Source organism: Bubalus kerabau, chromosome 9 (genome assembly GCF_029407905.1).
Source record: "Bubalus kerabau isolate K-KA32 ecotype Philippines breed swamp buffalo chromosome 9, PCC_UOA_SB_1v2, whole genome shotgun sequence".
NCBI lineage: Eukaryota > Metazoa > Chordata > Mammalia > Artiodactyla > Bovidae > Bubalus > Bubalus kerabau.
In genome coordinates this window covers 30,955,863-30,974,027 of record NC_073632.1, presented here as the reverse complement: position 1 = coordinate 30,974,027, position 18,165 = coordinate 30,955,863, and the positions used below count along the sequence as shown (strand labels likewise).

The window sequence follows — 18,165 nt, the reverse complement described above, 5'->3', positions numbered from 1 at the left end:
AATGGACATGAACTTGGGCAAACTCCGGGGGATGGTAAGGGACAGGGAATCCTGGCATGCTGCAGTCCACGGGGTTGTGAAGAGTTGGACATGACTCGGTGACTGAACAATATTAGTGCTTCTGATAGGGAAGAAAAACAAAACATTGGCACATGCTTCTATTTGACACGTCAAAGTAGGTCCTGAAAAACGATCATCAGAAATAGCTCCAGGAGCAGTAAAGTGTTAAAAAACCAGAATTTATTCCCTTCATTTGAATTATGTATGATTTTTGTTTCATATTCTTTACACTTACCTTTCTGTGACTACTTTAGCTCATTTAATCATAGAAAACACTCTGAGTGGCTTAGGCACATATTAGATGAATGGCACCTATTACTGTCTCAGTTCAAAGGGGAAAGAGTTAACAGTTAACATCTGTTTAGGGCCTGAACCCTGTGAATGCTGATTATGCTTCTTGATGGCCCTGGGGAGATGACATGGGAAGCCGACTCCTATGCTGTGTTGTTCTCAGTCCTGGTAAAGACTGAGGAACGAATCTTTGGCAATGTCAGTCCTACTTCTTCCCTTCATACACAGGGAAAATGAGTCCCAGCCATGTGCAAAGCCACGATTAAAACACAAATGGGCAAGCTGGATGAACAGCAAGGCAGGCCCATGACAAGAGTCTTGGTGTGAGCGTCCGAGTTGCGCCCTGAAAGGAAACTCTGATGAGCTGAGTAGAGCTCAGGCAGGACAGAGTGGACCCCATTCCCAGGCCTCATGGTCAAGAGACTCAGCTTAGTGCAGGTCTGCCATCTGTCACGTCCTGGCCCTGCCCGATGACACGTGTCTGCATCCTAGACACAGAGGAAAACCAGACACTGGAATGGACTGTTTCACCCAAGATTCTATACGCGCCGCCAGCACACGCAGCAATTTTGACATCTAACAGCATCCCGAGATGGGGAGTGAGGCATTCCATCCATGTCACTGAATCTCACCCCTCAACTCGGGGGACTGAGGGGTATCCTCACAGTGGATACATCCTTAGGGGACCCGGGTATATCAGTGGAGTGCCTGTGACCCAGCAGGAGAATGGAATGCTCCCTGGGAAAGGGCAGTAGTAAAGAGAGACCAAGACCAGGAAACCAGAGAAAGCTGAGTAGAGAGTGCTCAGGAATGTCCTTCACCGCAGGTGAGACTCCTAGAAATTCCTGGCCAGGGGTAGATGCCTTGTAATAAAAAGGTTCGGTAAGAGCTGCTTAAACAGGGGCTATTATCATTAAAATAAGCTCATTTTAATGAAGGCTGGTGACTGTGGAGCTGGAAATTTTCAGAAGAGAGGTTGGTGACATCACTTTTGTCCTCCAGGAAGCAGACGGTGAAGGGCCATCCACAACAATGCCCTTGGCCCCCAGAACGATGCAAACTGCACAGGGAAGAAGACCCGAGTGCACAATCTGTGGGACACGGTGTGGGCAAGAAACCATATTTGGTTCTGTGGACAAGAACCCAACTAAGAATATTGGTGCATGATCCTTTGTATTATGACTAATCGATGCAAACAACACAGGGCACAGTGTCCCCACCGTTAGTTAGCATTTGGTTTTATTAAAAGGAAAAACGCCACATAGAAGAGTTTAAGTTAAAGAAATGTGTAAACACATGTTCTCTCTTAGTTCCTATTTTCAACTTGACTGAGAAAAATGTGTGGCGTCCCCTGCCTGCTAGCGACAGGACAAGGAGAAATGTTAATATTTATGAGTTCATAGCTGCAGTTTGACCACTGCCATTCAGCTGGGCTTTGAAAACTCCTTTTTAATCAAATTAGCTTCACTGGTTAGACTGACTGGTTTTTATTAGTTTACCATGAAATAGTTTTCAATTAACAAGAACACAGAGGTAACATCGCCATCACACTGTTATAAAGTTAAAAGGCTTATGTGTTTGTTTCAATACCACGGAAAATACTGCAGCTAGGTTTCCCCACCGATGATGCTAACCAGCTACTAGTCCTTTTATTTTGCTCTTATTAATAGAAATATAACTTAGTGAGCTTAAGTTATAGCTTATGTAGGCTTCTTCATAGCTTCCTAGGAGTCAGAACTTTTGCTTTCAATACCAAATAATATCTGGAAAACATGCTCACTTTTGTGTTTTTTGAGAAATTCCAAGAACTGGCCCAGATTCATGTGATAGTCATTCCTCAAGCCATAGTCACCGTGGGCCTCAAGGAGTAATTCTTCAAAAGAATGGAAAAGGCGCAGGTCTTGCCCATCTCCTTCTGTTTCGATACTCTCCGCATGCTTGCAGGAAATGTGCTTCCAGTTGGGGTACCTGATTGTGTGCCAGAATTCCTCACAGTGCTCTTTGAAGCCCTCCACACAGATTATCCCTGGCTTTCCTGTCATGCAAAATCCTGTCACGTCCAACCTTTTCCCGACCTCCAGGATCTTTTTCCGGAGGTCCTGCTGATATATATGGTGACTGTAGATCCACATCCGGAGGAAGGTGTTCTTGACTGGCTTTGCTTGTGTCGATGGTTCGTCCACGAGCTTTCTGTTCAGGAAGTAGGAGGCACTGTTGTCCTGTAACCACTGGATGGCCGCGCACACACAGAGCTCCCCTGGATCAAAAGTCCCGATGTAGGAAGTGAGGCCTTTGTTGAGAAGCAGCTGCTGCTGTCTGTCAAGTTCTGGAGACCGTGCAAACATCTGTAGTGCTACATAGGGGTAGCTGTGAGGCATGGTTACTTGCAAGTCGATTTTCACCTTAAAATGAAAAGCAAATAGATTTAAGTACCGTGAAATCACATAAGCTAGTTTATCAATGGCCACTGCATGATTCTGATCGAGGTATCAACAATAGTTACTGCTTCTGTTACATGTCAGCTGTGTGCCAGACACTGCATAACTTTACAAACACAATTTTACACACACAAACTCCTTCCATTGATGCATTCATCAAACACTGAGCACGTGTCAGGTACCCTATGCTGAAAAAAATATTTCAAGGTATTTCTTCTTCACAAGAAGCTAGACATTAGTTCTGTCCTTCATGAAGTCTAGAGCCTAGTGAAGGGGGCAGACATTAAACAAATCATTACATGCAGCAAGTATTTCATTGCAAAGGTGAGAAGCATGGCCATGGAAGAGTAGAGGGATCCACTGAAATGTGTAACCAGAGGGGCTACACGAGGTCTGGGGAACCAGGGAGTCTCCCATGAAGGAATGATGACCCAAGGCTGAGTCAGTAAATAACAGGGGTTCTCAAATGCCTGGACCACTTGTTACATGGGCGATGCTAACACTGCTGGAGATAAACAGATCAGAAAATGAAGGTCAATTCATTTTCAGAATTTAGATTTTCCACCTGTATTTGCTTTCAGGGTCATGGTGCCACCAAAGAAACAGTCATTCACTCCTTAAAAACAGTGCTGCCAAAAAGACAACATTTAGATCTGGGGAAATCATAACGTATGTACAAGATAGTCCATACTACAGTAGCAGGACTGGTTAAACTGGACAAGTGACAGAATAATGGCACTATAAGACTGCAAGATGTGTTTAATAAAAAAAACCAGGCATATTGGTTTAAACGGTGAGCAGATGTATGTAAAATTCAAGATCTTTATTGGAGACAACTAACATCGCATATTTTCCTTTCAAACAAGTAAAGGAAATATGCATCTGGAATATTCTCTGCTTCTTGGAGAGGAAGCTCAGGCTCCACGTGTTTTCAATAAAATCCGGGAACCTGGCAACAAGGAAAACAACTCAGGGCACCTACCTTGGGCTCCTCGATCTGCAGGGTGATCACAAATTCGATTTTTGGTGGCAACGCCTCCCTTATGCCGTCCAAGTATCTCTTTATGTTCGTCAGGGCATTGACATCTTCAAGTTTTACTTCTCCTTGGTTAGGAAACATAGAAAACAGCATTTCCATCTCCAGCAGCTGAAGCTGAAGGCATTCCTTCATTGAAGCCGACATGCTGACTCGAAATCAACCTGCCAGGAAAACTGGAAAGGCCCAGGGACACTGGGTTTGTCAACGTCGGCGGTATCCAGGGAAATTTCCCGCAGTTCCCTTTCCGTGGTAGCGGCTCTGCAGGAGCGCTATTACGCACCGAGAGCTATGGGCACAATGCCGGACACTTACACTCTTCCGCTTTATTTCCTGACCCCCAGATCTAGCATACACATCTCCCAAAATGTGTCGTTAAAATTCAGATTCTCTTTTCTCCTGCCGCCCCCGGTTCCGATCTGGGTCCAGGTAATCTGGATTTTCAACAAGTGTTCGGAGTTATCCCGTTGCAGATGGCTGGCAAGCACCACCTGCGGACACTGCAAGCTTGAATTCTGGGAAGGGCGAGGGGCCCAGCTTCCAAATCCCACCAAGGTGTGGGGCTTGGGCGGCGGTGTCCGCAGCGACCAGAGAGGCCCTCAGTATCGGCGAGGCAAGGCCTAGGATCCCCGGGCTCCGGGGTCTTCTAGGCCCGCCGCGCTCCACGCCAGCTGCAGCCCCCGCGGCCTCTGAGCCACGGACCCCTGCCCGGTGGGCCTTTCACCTCTCGCAGGAGCCACCCCAGACCGGGACGGCAAATGTGAGTCCCAAAGATTTGGATCCTCTTGGCTTGTGCCCCCAGGGGTTCCGGCTTAATGAGAGGGGTCTTCCAGGTAAATAAAATGACGTTTAATGCCAGCTGGCGGGGAGGGGAGGAGCGGCTCGAGAAAGCGTCCCAGAATAAAACGTTTGGGAGATGAACCTCCAGAGTAGAGAAGGGGGATGCGGGGCGCCGAGTGGCGCTCACTGGGGCTGGGACCACCTTGTTAGAGGCCCCGTTTCGGGGCTAGTACCCTCTTCCCACTCAGGATCACTCGGAACCCCGGCTTCCCAGGAACGTGGGCCTGTCACCCTCTGAGACCCGAATTTGGAGTCAGGGGCTGCGGTTTTTTTTGCCCGTCGCAGGCAAACCTGCGACCCTCAGCTCCAACCCCCGGGCCACGGCGGGGGCCTCACCCTTCCTGGTCATTCAAAGGGAAACAGCCCCAAACCCTCTCGCAACCTCGCAACGCGGATCCGCAGTTCCGCAGGCGCGAGCCGCGCGTGACGGGCGACGAGGCGGGGCGGGGCCAGCAGGCCGTCCCCCGTGCTGATTGGCTGAGGGGCGGGGCAACGAGCCGGAAGCCACGCAGAGCCACGTCTTCGGATTCTCAGCGCCGCAGTCGGTTCCCGGCGCTGCGGCGAGGAAGGTGGTCCGCGCGGTGGGGGTGAGGGGAGTGTCTTAGCGGAGGTGAGCGGGGCCCGAGGCTTGGCGGCGAGAACGGGACGTTGCGGTGGGCGGGCGTTTGGCCACCCGAGAGGCTAGTGGGCCGGCTGGCGGACTGAGCTGCGGGCCGCGAGGGACACGCCTACTCGTCCTCGGGCTGGGGAGCGGGCTGGAGGCTCGGGCCCGAGGGTCGAGCTGGGGGAAGGGGTCTCGTCCATCACCTCAGTGCGGGCCTCAAGGCTGGGTGCCAGGAAGCGTGGGCAGATTCGGGGGCGAGGAGGAAGGGGAACTAACCAGGTGCTGAAGGTTGAATAGAGGGAAGGGGATGGTTCTTAGCTTTTTTGAGTGCTCACAGTTTGGACTTGACAATACTTTCAATAAAAAACCTTTGCATACTCATCAAAAGTAGTTTTAGGACATAAAACTCTTGAAATGACGGAAGCATTTTATCTTGATTTTTTTTTTTAAAGACTTTTGGACGAAACAGATTTACGCCCTTATGAATAATTATGGTATATTGCCAACTGCTCAGTTTTTAATGAAATGTCTTCTTGCTTGAAAAATAGATTTGATCACTCTGGGTCAAACTAAATTAGCTTCCTAAATGCCAGTTTTTTCCAGCTGAACAAAAACATTTAACTGTTGTTCATTGAAGTAATGAAGGACAATAAAGAAAACAAGGAAGCCTAGTGGGCTACAGGCTGACCTTTGACTTTAAAATTAAATGTAAAAGGAAGATGTTGCTTGTTTCAGAGCTTAATTTAGAAGGGCATCAGGATCCTCCCTTATGAAAATACAAAAATCCACCCCATGGTGTATGTGGAGGTCTGGACAGTCTTGGAGAGGAGGCTTTTCCCCTTTGCTTTTCCTTTGGAAATCAGTCTCTGTAGCCTGGGAGGAATAGCAGAACTTCACAGATTTCCAATATATTTTGCATATGCAGCTTAGATCCACTTGAGAATGTGACTTTAGGCCTCAGTCCATCAGCAGCTCCCCATGTAAAATTGAGGTTGGATAAGCTAGACCCAGAATTAAGTTTTCCCATTTATAAAATGAGATGATCCCTGATCATGTAGGATTTTGTGAATCGTAAATGGTCATATGTGTAGATTTATTTCTAGGTGCTCTTGTTCTATTCCATTGATCTGTCTTTTTTATACCAAGGCCATACTGTTTTGATTACTATAGCTCTGTAGTGTACTTTGAAATCAGGGAGTGTGGTGCCTGTTCTTCTCAAGAGTGCTTTGATTATTCAGCATCTTTTGTTGTGCTGTGGAATCTTCATTTAACTTGGGAGTGGACTGTTTGAAAGTTTGCCTTGTGTCCAGGAATTGCTGGGGACAACCTGATTTCTGTCCTGAAGTGGACAAAACAGGTAATGCTAACCCATGGATCTTTCTACTGTTCTTCCCTCTCAAACGTAGGCTTCTTTGGGGAGGGTCAGAAGGAGGCAGATGTATTAGTTTGGGATGACAGGTTTTGAAGCAAATGGTCCTTGGAAGATTTCTTATTATACCTGAAAAATATTCCTTTATTTTGCAGACATGGATTTAGATGCTGTTACAAAGCAGTCAGTGTTACATGCCAAGCCTGACGGGCTCATTCTTCAATATGGGACTGCTGGATTTCGAACGAAAGCAGAACACCTTGATCATGTCATGTTTCGAATGGGATTATTAGCTGTCCTGAGGTCAAAGCAGACAAAATCTACCATAGGAATCATGGTAACAGCGTCACACAATCCTGAGGTAATGCATTTAGTGCTCCAATAAGATAAGATTTTATTTCCAAGACCAAACCTTAGTTTCTGAGCACTTTGACCCCAATTCAAATTCTAATTCTAGTACTTTGCTTTTTCCTTGTTCTATGCTTTTGTTTTTGAACAAGCACTTTTCTTAACAAGTGGTCATTTAGCTCACAACTCTTTAACAGTTGTGGAGAGAGTGAAATGAGACAGTCATTTTTTGGATTGTGTCCATGTTGAGAAATAACACAATGTCCTTATAACTTAGTTGTATTGAGACAGCATCAGTAATAAAGTGTTGCCTCTGTTAATGTGTCAGAGATTTGAAGAGATTGGAGGCAAGCTGGGGGAGGGGAGAGGACAAATTTTTGAAAAGACTTAGCACACTTTGAAAATTTTCAAACAGGTTTTCTATAGCTAGGGAATAGTCTCCTGTTCTGAGTGAACAGCTGGACATGTGACTTCAGGGATCCAGAAGTGAACATTGGACTTGATTGATCAGGCCTGATGGGTCTAGGGTTTATGACAATCAAGTTTTTTAAAGTATTCCTCTGATGCAACTTAATTAACTTATTCTGTACTGGCCTATAACTCACTAAAACATTGTTTAAATAATATGCTTCTGTTCTGTTGCTAGGACACAAGACTTTTGCCTTTGTAGCTAAATCAGCAGGTTAGTGAGGGATTGTAACCTCTTCCTCTCACACCCACCCCCACCGAAAAACAAGAGGATGTTGCTTATTCAGCTTCTAAACGTAGATTGTTATAAATGTGTTAACTGTTTAAATGTTGAAATCACCACACTTGCCTAATGATTTGTAGGCAGAACCCCACATTTATTGTTAATTCCAGAAGCACTTCTTAAAACAATTTTGAGCTCTTGCCTTCCAGTGTGTTCTTTTGAGTGCAGCCACAGGGAGAAGGGTCTCCAGGGACCCTGGTTCTGCTGCAGTTGTGCCTCATCAGTTAATTGATGGCGAATGCACAGGTGACAGCCTTCTAAAAGGCTAGGGGGGCACAGCAGCTGTTGGGTGTAAGAGTCAGATAGATGAGGTTTTAACATCAGCACCGACACCTCCTAGCCGTATGAACATAAGCAGATTATTTGCTCTGAATCTCAGTTTTCTCAGAGATTGGAGTAACCATAGGAGGATTAGTTAGATGGATGATATGTGTCGTGAGGATTCACTGAGGTGAGGTATGTACAGTACCTGGTCCAGCACCGGCCTTCAGTCATGGTCACCAGTGAGACTGCCCAGCTGTCACTGTCTTTTGTTTGGGGAGAAACAGCTTGAGTTTGCTTCCTCACCTCACCCTCATGACTGCACAGATGACTTATTATTTTTTATTTTTATTTTTTTTTTAGGAAGACAATGGTGTAAAATTGGTGGATCCTTTGGGTGAAATGTTGGCAGCATCCTGGGAGGAGCATGCTACCTGCTTGGCAAACGCTGAGGAACAACATTTGCCGAGAGTGTTGGTGGACATCAGCGAGAAGGCAGCCGTGGATCTGCACCAAGATGCCTTTGTGGTGATCGGTAGAGATACCAGGTGCCCATCAGAGCCACGGGGAAAGCTGATTTTTGAATGCCACATAAATGGTTGTATCGGTTTTAGCACCCGAGACAAATGGAAAGAGTCAAGTGGAATGGAACCACCCTGACGGGTTCCTCCTGGTCTTTTCAGTAGGACCTAGGAGTGAAGTCACTGCTACAGCTTGGGCTTGGTGTCCGAGCCCCAACTCTCAGGCTTACTGCACGAGTTGAGCAAGTCACTTAACCTTTTGGAGCCTACCTTTGCTCACCTGTAGTGTTGATGGTGAGCCTGCCTCATGCAGGACTTCCTGAGGATTACATAGGATAATATAGGCAATGCACTTATTTCCTGGCACAAGACAGGCACTTGCCAAATGTCTCCCATCCCTTTATTTCTGTAGGTTTGCGCCTTTCCCCTGTAGAATAAGAACATGTGATTATTACTTAACTATCTTTAGAGATTATAACCTGTGTTATTGTTGGCTCACACATCATTTTCCTCTGCTAGAGTTCGTTGGAAAGTGTTAACCATCTATATTATTTCTACATGTTTGTCACATTTAGCAGCTCTTGCCTTCTTTCACAGAGAAGTGTTACTGTAAAATGTTAGGTTAAAAGTGTACTTTGAAACAGAAGCATTCTCTTTAGCATAAGATCTGGTTCTAGCCAGAGATTTGTTCTAAAGTAAATTTCTACTCAGTCTCCAAATGCCTTACCATTTTGCCCTTACCCATTAAGTGTTTTACCCTTAACATGTTACCACTGATTGTGGATTTGGCTTTATGTTCTGAAGCAGATATCATCTCATGGTAAATCCATCCACATGTGTTTTCCTTTCACCTGTTTACTAGTTTAAATGATATAGAAAATCTTGTTCTATAAAGCAGGTATGTATATTGATCTTTATTTTTAGACAGAAAAATAACTTATTCTGACTTTTTAACATGAAAACTAGATTCTGTATCCTTGGTGGTTTAACACCTAGCCTTGGCTTACACACGCTCTGTATGTATTTACCATTACTGTTTTCAAGCAGTAAGTGTGGTTTTACCGTCAAACTTGAAAAAGTATTCGAGTGTAGAAGTAATTAGTGTTATAGTTAGATTAGTGTTAAAGTCTATATCTATTTCCTAAATTCATTTAAAAGGCAAAGCTCTTTCCAAGAAACATATTGAGAAAGGCTACTGGAAAATGCTTACACTTTACCCATATATTTCTTTTCATAGTTTTTGGGCTATGCAGGTTTCATTTAGTTTGAATACAGTGGACTTATTATTCTGAAATTTGTAACCCAGAATTTCTGCGTTTGCTTTTAGAACTTGCAGCTCAGTTGGTCTTGGATTAGATGTAATATTTTTGTCCTTTTCTTTCCTAGGCCCAGCAGTGAGAGACTTTCACAGTCTGTAATAGATGGCGTGACAGTTTTAGGAGGTCAATTCCATGGTATGTACTTGTTCTGATTTGTAAATTAATCTTTAAAAAAAAAATCTCAAAGTGAATACATAATTTAATTTAGAAAAGTTTGAAAATAAAGTTAAAGTGAACTTATAGATATAAGCTAATAGCATTTTAAGTTAAAAGTTAAAAAAAAACCTTTTTTTTCTGGTCATGCGTGTTATATTTTACCTGTAGGAGATTATCTGTAGGCAGTGCTGATCTTAAACAACTTCCTTTAGTGAGGTTGAACATACTGATACAAATACCCTTGAAGTTACTTGAAAAACTCATTCTGGGGAGTTCTTATTACTATCAGGCAGGTATTCTCTAATAACTGATCACGTTTGGAGTCAGTGTGACAAATAATGATGAAAAATACCTTTGACAGACTTGTAATCATGATATTTAAGTTTTGACAGATGATCTTTCCTATTTTACCAAGTGAAGAATTAAATGCAACGAAACAGGCTGGAATCCTCTTCTCACACTGGTTGTGCATTTTGAGAATGCAGTGACTCCACTATGCTTGGAGGTGAATTGTCCTAGTGTCAGATCTCTCTCATTTAAAAGTATCTTCTCTTGATCCTCTCAACCTCCTGTGTGTTCCCTCAATTCCCAGTTAACCCGGCCTCTTCCAGACTCACCTGGTTTGCTTCTCTATTTGCTCTTCTGATTATAAGAAGCCTGTTGGCAGTGAATCCCCGTCCTTGCCCCTCCAGGGAAATGTCTGTCCCAACACTCATCTGCTAGGAAGCAGGAATTCACCTGGGGCCTGGGCCTCCCCAGGGACTGTTTGGTTAAGCTGCCGGACCCTGTACCTGCACAAGCGCTTGTCTAGAGAGAGGAGTTGTAGCTTTTATCAGATACTCAGAGGGATCTGTGACCTAAGAATAACTCTCAGAACTTACATTTTAATTTTTGTATTTCAGTTGATCTCTTGGCAGCTATCCACGCTGTGAACTCTCCCTCTTTTTTCCCTACTTCCTTGACTTTGTTGCTCCATGTTGTCCTGTTTGCAGGATCCTCTTCTGTCTCTCCTAATATGGGCTTTGCTCACTTCTTGCTTTCATTCTGCCTCTTTTCTGAATGAGCATCCTTGCTGCCATAGCTCCAGCTGCAAATATTGTTTTATTCATTCATTCATTAGATCATTGGACAGTTTTGACTACCTGCTACATAGAACCCTCCAGGAGTTTGTTTCATGGCATAGCTTAGCCTGTAGTAAGAAACTCATTTTGGATCATGACATGTGTCTAATGTGCTTGTGTGAATAACTGAAACAGAATTTTCAGAGAACAGTGCTTACCATCCTCCATGACATGTGTTCATCTGTTTCATTAAAATAATGGAGAAATGCTGAACAGGTCTCGCTAAGTAGATTCCATGACCTGTTGGCAGGGTTTTTTGTTTTTTGTTTTTAATAATTTAAAAAAGAAATTCTTTTCAGCTGCGCTGGGTCTTTGTTGCAGCGAGCGGGGGCTGCTCTCTAGCTGCGATGTGCGGGCTTCTCGCTGCGGCGCCTTCTCCTGTTGCCGAGCATAGGCTCAAGGCCCTCAGGCTTCGGTAGTCGCGGCTCTCGGGCTCAGTTGCCCCGTGGCATGTGGACTCCTCCTTGACCATCCCCTGCGTTGGCAGGTGGGCTCCCAACCACAGACCACCAGGGATGTCCAGCAGGTGGATTTGAAAGCACTGGTCTGAGTCATGTTTCCACATAGGTGGCTGCCCACTCCCCCAGGTTCCCCCTGTCCCAAATCGTGTTCTTTCTGCCATCCACAGAATGAATGGTTGACTTTTCCAGCTCTGTCATTCTAACTCTAGAACCATCACTCTTCTAGTGTTTGAACCTAGGAAAATTTGAGAGTGATTTAAAAACAAACAAACATCTTTTGCTCATTGCTCTCTTCCACTTAGTGTATTTCAGGAAATCAAAGGTGGTTGATGTGGCTGCAGCTCAGGGAGACTGGGAGAAGCTACTAGAAGATAGGGTTAGGGAGGTGAGCAGGGGCTGGGTCATTCTAAGCCTTACAGGTCGTGGGGAGAATTGGGATTTACTTTCAGTACAGTGGGAGTCCACTGAAGGAGGTTATGCCAGCGAATGGGATCACATTTTCACCTTAAGCCAGTCCCTCTGGCTGTGGTTTAGAGGAGGGAGTCGGTCATTGGAAAGGAAGAGAAACCAGCTAGGAGACTATGTAGTAGATTCATGCAAGACTTGCTAGTGAGAAAAATGGGAAAAGGTGAAATTAGTAATGAATTTAAAGGATTTTTGTGATTCATGGTGAGGTTAGAGGTGTGAAGAATGGCTGCTAGGTTTCTGGGTTGATCTGTTGAATGGATGGTGATGTTTTTATTGAGTCACTGTCATTTAGTAAATGTTCATTTTGTAATTTTGATTCTGGTCACAAAATCCACTTGTTTCAGCCTTCAGTGTGTGTCTCTGGACTTTTGTTTGTCTCTCCTTATGCACTGCCGCTGAGCTGGTCTGAGCTTTTACCCACTTTTTTTCTTAAAGCTCTTCCACCTTGTCCCATCTAATCCTTATACCAGAGCCAAATATCTGTTACACAGCTGCAGTGCTCAAGAACCCAAAGTGACTGTTTGCCTTCCGTCCAGACTCTTGTGCTTGACTTTGAAGACCATTGACAAATTTTGTCACAGTGTATTTATTGGATCCTGGTCCACTTTTGCTGTTTCTCTTGCTTCTTACTCGTAGTCCCCTTCTTGTGTGTTTAGCTATTTTTGACTGGAAGCTGTTTGTTTTCTGGGAGAATTACTGTGGGACATTTTTGAGGTTTACGATGAAGGTGTATTGCCCTGGCGGGGTTTAGTGTTTGCATCTGCTCGGGGTACTACCCGGCTGGTGGGTGATAAGGCTCTTTGATGACAGAGTTCTTCTGGATGCCTGTGGTGATGTGCCTCTGGGCTGGGCGTCCCTGGAGGCCTGTACTCGTGGTGACAGCCCTTCAGGAACGGACTTCCCCTCTGCCCTGTTTGGTGCCAAGTCAGCTTTCTGGGGAGTAGGCCCTGGGGGCTTACTCACTTCTGACTCTGTCTTGCCCTGAGGAATTGTTGTTTAGTTGCCAAGTTGTGTCCAACTCTTTTGCAACCCCATAGACTGTAGGCCGCCAGGCTCCTCTGTCCTTTGGGTCTTCCAGGCAAGAATACTGGAGTGGGCTGCCATTTCCTCCTCCAGTGGACCTTCCCGGCCCAGGGATCGAACCTGCGTCTCCCTCATTGTAGGCAGACGCTTTACCGTCTGAGCTACCATTTGTATATAGTAGTGTGTATATGTTAATCCCAACCTCTTACTTTATCCCTCCCCTCCATGTTTCCCCTTTGGTACAATAAGATTGTTTTTGAAGTCAGAGAGTCTATTTCTGTTTTGTAAATAAGTTCATTTGTTTCATTTTTTGAAAATTAGATTCCACATATGAGTGACATCATATGATACTTGACTTTGGCTTACTCCTAGTATGATAGTCTCTAGGGCCATCCACGTTGCTGTAAACGGCGTCATTCAGCCTTCCTTATGGCTGAGTGATAACCCATTGTGATACGTACTGCACCTTCTTTAGGCATTCCTCTGTCAGTGGACTTCTACTTTGCTTCGTGTCTTGGCTGTTGTGAATATTGTAAATAGCGCTGCAGTGAACCTTGGGGTGTGTAATGTGAATCCTGCTTTGAAGAATAGGCCTTTGGGGCTTCAGGCACTTGAAAGCCTGTTCCGCCGGGTTGCACGTCTTAGATCAGCATGGACCTTCTACACAGAGAACCTTTGCTCAACTCCTAGTTTAGAGAAGTGCCCTCAGAGCAAAACGGGCTTCTCTTATCTTGCATCCTGGAATTCTCTCTTACTTAACTCTGGCCTAATTGGCACTGCAGTTCTTTTTGAAAGAGATAAAAGTCTTTTATCTTTCATTTTCGGTTGTTTTTAAAAGGAAGGTTCATTTGAATTACATAGTTTATAATGTTATGAAAATAGAACTCAGTTATTACTTTTGTACATTGCCAGCGATCTATACCAAATGACTGGTTCAGCTGTCAGTAGTAGTTCATATTTCTTTTAGAACTGAGTATGTGTCCAGCGTGTGCCTCTTCCACCACCAAACAGTTCATTCTGACTCCATCCACCTGGCAGCCACATCCCACGCGTGCAGGGCTCAGTGCCTCAAACCTTGCCCCTCCCCGCCTTCAGATGCTGCCACCTGGGCTCCTGACCACCCTCTCCTTGGGCCGATTAATTTGTTCAGATAGACACATAGAACTCAGGGAAGCATTTTACTTTCTAGAGTACCAGTTTATTATAAGGAGTGTAACCCAGGAACGGCCAGATGGTAGAGATGTATGTGGGGAGAGGCGTGAAGCATCAGTGCTCCCTGGGCACCCCAGTCTCCATTGGCTCCCCATCCTGGAACCCCATCCTTCAGGGTTTTTATGGAGGCCTCCTTACATAGGCATGGCTGTTTAGATCTTTGGTGTTTGAACTCAATCTCTTGTCTCTCCTTTCTTCCCTCCCTGGAGTTTGGGAGGAGGTTGGAGGGGGGCAGGGAGGACTATAAGTTTCAGTTCTTTAATCCTGTGGTTGGTTCCGGGGCAACCAGCTGCCACCCCTAAGGTTTCTAAGGACCTTCTGAAAGTTACCTCATTAGCATAACAAAAGATGCTTTCTGTGGAGGCTCTGCCAGAAATGGAGACAGATCAAATGAATGATTCTTAGTATAAATCACAGTATCATAGCATGACCTGTAGTTTTAATGACTTCAGTGGATGTTTATGCATATTTTTGGGTGGTTTAAAACTTAGCATTTCTTGTATTTTCTGAGATGTCTTTTTTTAAAGAGGATTTATGACCCTGGAATTGACACAGTATGAGTCTTCAGCTTTGTTAAGAACTCTGTGAAATGACTTTTTGTGTTTCTGTGACAGATTATGGCTTGCTGACGACGCCCCAGCTGCACTACATGGTCTTCTGTCGAAACAGCAAAGGCCAGTATGGAAAGGCAACCGTCGAGGGTTACTACCAGAAACTGTCCTCGGCCTTTGTGGAACTCACCAAACAGGTCAGAATCTCTCCAATGTGGTTAGAGTTTGAGCAGTTGCTTAAAAGAACATCAGTTGAACAGTTTATATTTAAATATTTGTCACTTTTTTCCCCCCAAATTTGGCCTGTCTCCTTTTTCTTTCCAGGGCTCTGCAAGGTCTGGCCCTTGTACCCAGCTAACTCTGTGTTGCCATTTACTTGGCAAGGCACATAGTATGTTCTTGTTACCGACCAGGGTTCTTGGCCTCCTTAATCAGTAGAAATTGGTAAGAGGCCAGACAAATTCAGGCAGGGCTTTGTTGAGGCCTGTGCTGCAGCAGAAGGGAGCAAAACCCACAGATTCACTTGCTTGCTGAGGTGAGGCCAAGGTGGTTCCTTACACTGGAGGGAAGAGGCGTGTCCAGGGTTCTGGCGAGAGGAGGGCTTAGGTGGTTTGTCTACCCCTTAGCTGGTGTTGTGTGCAGGGGGCATGCACAGTACCTTGCTTTTGCTCCCAGCTCTTCAAAAGTAGCAGTTGGGTTTTTTTGGATGGTTTTCGTATCTTGTCCATAATTTGCCCCAACTGCATGCATGCAGTTATTTCCAGTCCCTCTTCTCTTTGTGTTTTGTTGCTGGAGGAGACTTTGTCCAGGTGCAAGCGCTGCAGCAAAGGGTCTCAAGTGCCAGCCTGTCTCGTTTTGAGCTCACTGGGGGAGAAGCGTGATGAACTTGCAGTTTTCATAAGTGTTCATGCAGATGAATTTGCTCTTAGAGTTACTGTAGGGGCTGTTGGCGTCATACTGGAAGCATCTATTGTTAAGAAAATCTGTCTTCAAGGTGTATTAGCTTCCTAAACCTGAACAAAGATTTGAGGGGTATAATTCACTTGATCAGCCAATATTGAGCATATGTTATTGTCAGGAATTGTTGACCAAAACCAAGTCCTTGCTCTCATAGAACTTACGTTTTGGGGTGAGGGTGGGTAGGAGAGGAGACTGCCAGGAAAAACCCACTTGCCCGGTGGCGCCATACACTATGAAGAGCATGACAGATATTATTGCTGCTCATTCATCTGTATACTCGTGCCCACATTTGAATGACTGCTATGGAATTACAGACTAATAAGGGACCCTGCTAAATTATAATAAAGCTTCATTTCTGTAATTTATTTGGTCTGTAAAACTTTTCCAATATCTGTGACCAAAAAATGGTGTTTTTAAAATCTTACTTGGGTGTTGTACAGTTTTCATATGAACATGTGTACCCTTCTGTTTCCTGGCTTAAAATAGACATGTTAACTGAAAGAATGGAAGCTGTTTACATGTGCATACCTGTGCTTTATGCTTCACTTGGGTATCTTGAAATTGTTCTTCCATTCCTTTCCCTTTTCAGGCCTTCTGCAGTGGAGATGACCACAGAACACTTAAGGTTGACTGTGCAAACGGCATAGGGGCCCTGAAGCTGGCAGAAATGAAGCACTACTTCTCCCAGGGGCTGTCAGTTCAGCTGTTCAACGATGGGACCAAAGGGAAACTCAATCATTTATGTGGGGCCGACTTTGTGAAAAGTCATCAGAAACCTCCACAGGGTATGCAAAAAATGTGTTTTTAGAGCTCTGTCTGAAACCAGTCACTCAAACAGAGGTGGCAAAGAGAGAGTCGTGCAGCTGTCCTGGCCCAGCTGCTGTTAGACATCTGGGCCTCGTCCGCTTGCCGTTGCCACGCAATGACACGCAGAACACGGCTGCTCTCGGCCCTGAGAGTCTTGTGACTCTTCACAGGGGGCAGGAAATCTGGTGGAAAAAGCAAAATCAGGACGTGGGATTTTAGAGCAGTGATTCTTAAGCTTTAGCAGACGTAAGAATCACCTGGAAGGCTGGTGAGCACGTAGATTTCCTGGGCTCTACCCCAGGGGGTCAGATTCTGTAGCTCTCGGGTGGATTTGTCCATTTTGTGCTGTCCATCTGTTGTGGTAAAGAAACAGTCATGGTGTCTAAAATTTGATGTGACCGTTGCTCAGGTTTCAGTAAACTATGCAAATTACACAAGACATTAATCTCACTGGTTGTAATATTTTGCTCTGAAATACCAATGTTTCTTGTTACTGATATAAACAAATGAAAATCACTTTTTTCAGGATTAAAGTATATACTGTATCTGCTGATGATTATTTTTTATATAAGGATGGGCATTGTATGTAGTACAAGGGAAATTGAATTCAGTTTAATACCTATAGCTTTCAAAGCACTATGTGGGAATCTGTGTTGCCAAACCACTGGCTTGTAGAAGGGAATTTTATTTTAGTATCTTGTAGGGTTTCAGCTTAGGTAGATTTTGAGTGCTCTTTTTTCACTTAGCTGTGAAAGAATTTACTGTGTAAAAATACTAGTAAACCTGTTTACTATTTAAAGGTTAAGATACTGGTTTTATTTGGAAGGGTGTTTATGTTTTATTTCCATTTAAGTGAATTCTCTTCCCTTGATTTTGAAACAGTTATCTCCATTCATGTTCAAAACCAAAATTTGCTTATGTAGAGCTTCAGACAAGAGGAATGATCAGGATTTTCCTCATTGACAAAATACTCCAGTTACTTATATTTGATTATACCCTCTGCTTGGTCACTAAGGATAGAAATGGTTCTTTATCTGTAGGTGCAAAGACAGTTTTTCCTTTTAACTGGGCTTCAGTTCACAAATTGGGAGAAACTTTGTTCAGCTGAAATTTGATTTTTTTAAATCTTAAGGACAGGCTCACTCTTTACCTAGCACATGTTTAATACTGCTGAAGTCCTGGAAGGGTAATTTTAAACACCTCTTGAAAAGTCATAGTGGACATGCTTCTGTATAACACAGAGGGTCACTTATAATCAATACTTAACGGAAAAAAAAAATTTCCCTCTGTAACTAGTGTGAGAGAAAAACCTAAAACTTTTTACATTAAATTTTATCCCCCTTTCTTAGACTGAAATGTGTTTTGATTTATTCTCGGTGCTAGGAATTGAAATGAGGGCCAATGAAAGATGCTGCTCCTTCGATGGAGATGCAGACAGGATCGTTTACTACTACCATGATGCAGACGGTCAGTTTCATCTCATAGATGGAGACAAGATAGCCACCCTCATTAGCAGTTTCCTCAAAGAGCTCCTGTTGGAGGTATGGTGCTGGGGCTGACCACCCTTT

At 44.4% G+C, this 18,165-nt stretch overlaps 2 protein-coding genes across 4 annotated transcripts in view; one reads left to right on the top strand and one right to left on the bottom strand.

The window, feature by feature from the left end:
• PGM3 (phosphoglucomutase 3) overlaps positions 1–18,165 on the top strand; it is a 197,816-nt gene that overhangs the window by 166,080 nt on the left and 13,571 nt on the right. The window contains exons 2-8 of one of the 2 annotated variants that reach the window (XM_055534913.1): positions 5,206–5,275; positions 6,794–6,999; positions 8,362–8,546; positions 9,906–9,973; positions 14,894–15,027; positions 16,380–16,575; positions 17,981–18,138. In XM_055534913.1, coding sequence (XP_055390888.1) covers positions 6,796–6,999; positions 8,362–8,546; positions 9,906–9,973; positions 14,894–15,027; positions 16,380–16,575; positions 17,981–18,138 — 945 coding nt within the window. In that variant the 5' untranslated portion in view covers positions 5,206–5,275; positions 6,794–6,795. Of the gene's footprint in view, positions 1–4,332; positions 4,659–5,205; positions 5,276–6,793; positions 7,000–8,361; positions 8,547–9,905; positions 9,974–14,893; positions 15,028–16,379; positions 16,576–17,980; positions 18,139–18,165 lie in introns of those variants that run through there. The other variant, XM_055534914.1, reaches the window with a different exon arrangement.
• RWDD2A (RWD domain containing 2A) lies at positions 1,574–5,062 on the bottom strand. 2 transcript variants are annotated; one of them, XM_055534923.1, is made up of 3 exons: positions 5,048–5,062; positions 3,772–4,001; positions 1,574–2,753 (listed from the first exon to the last, which is right to left on the bottom strand). In XM_055534923.1, exons 2-3 carry the CDS (start codon positions 3,970–3,972, stop codon positions 2,076–2,078), a joined length of 879 nt encoding a protein of 292 aa, XP_055390898.1. In that variant the 5' UTR covers positions 3,973–4,001; positions 5,048–5,062; the 3' UTR covers positions 1,574–2,075. The 2 variants fall into 2 exon arrangements, with proteins under 2 accessions (XP_055390898.1, XP_055390897.1); XM_055534922.1 differs by lacking the exon at positions 5,048–5,062 and adding an exon at positions 5,002–5,016.

Bases quoted from the DNA above. Each gene is read 5' to 3' on its own strand.
- RWDD2A (XM_055534923.1), bottom strand. From the start codon at position 3,972: ATGTCGGCTTCAATGAAGGAATGCCTTCAGCTTCAGCTGCTGGAGATG. The intron at 2,754-3,771 runs GTAGGTGCCCTG...TTTCATTTTAAG, and splicing joins TGCAGATCGAGGAGCCCAAG to GTGAAAATCGACTTGCAAGT.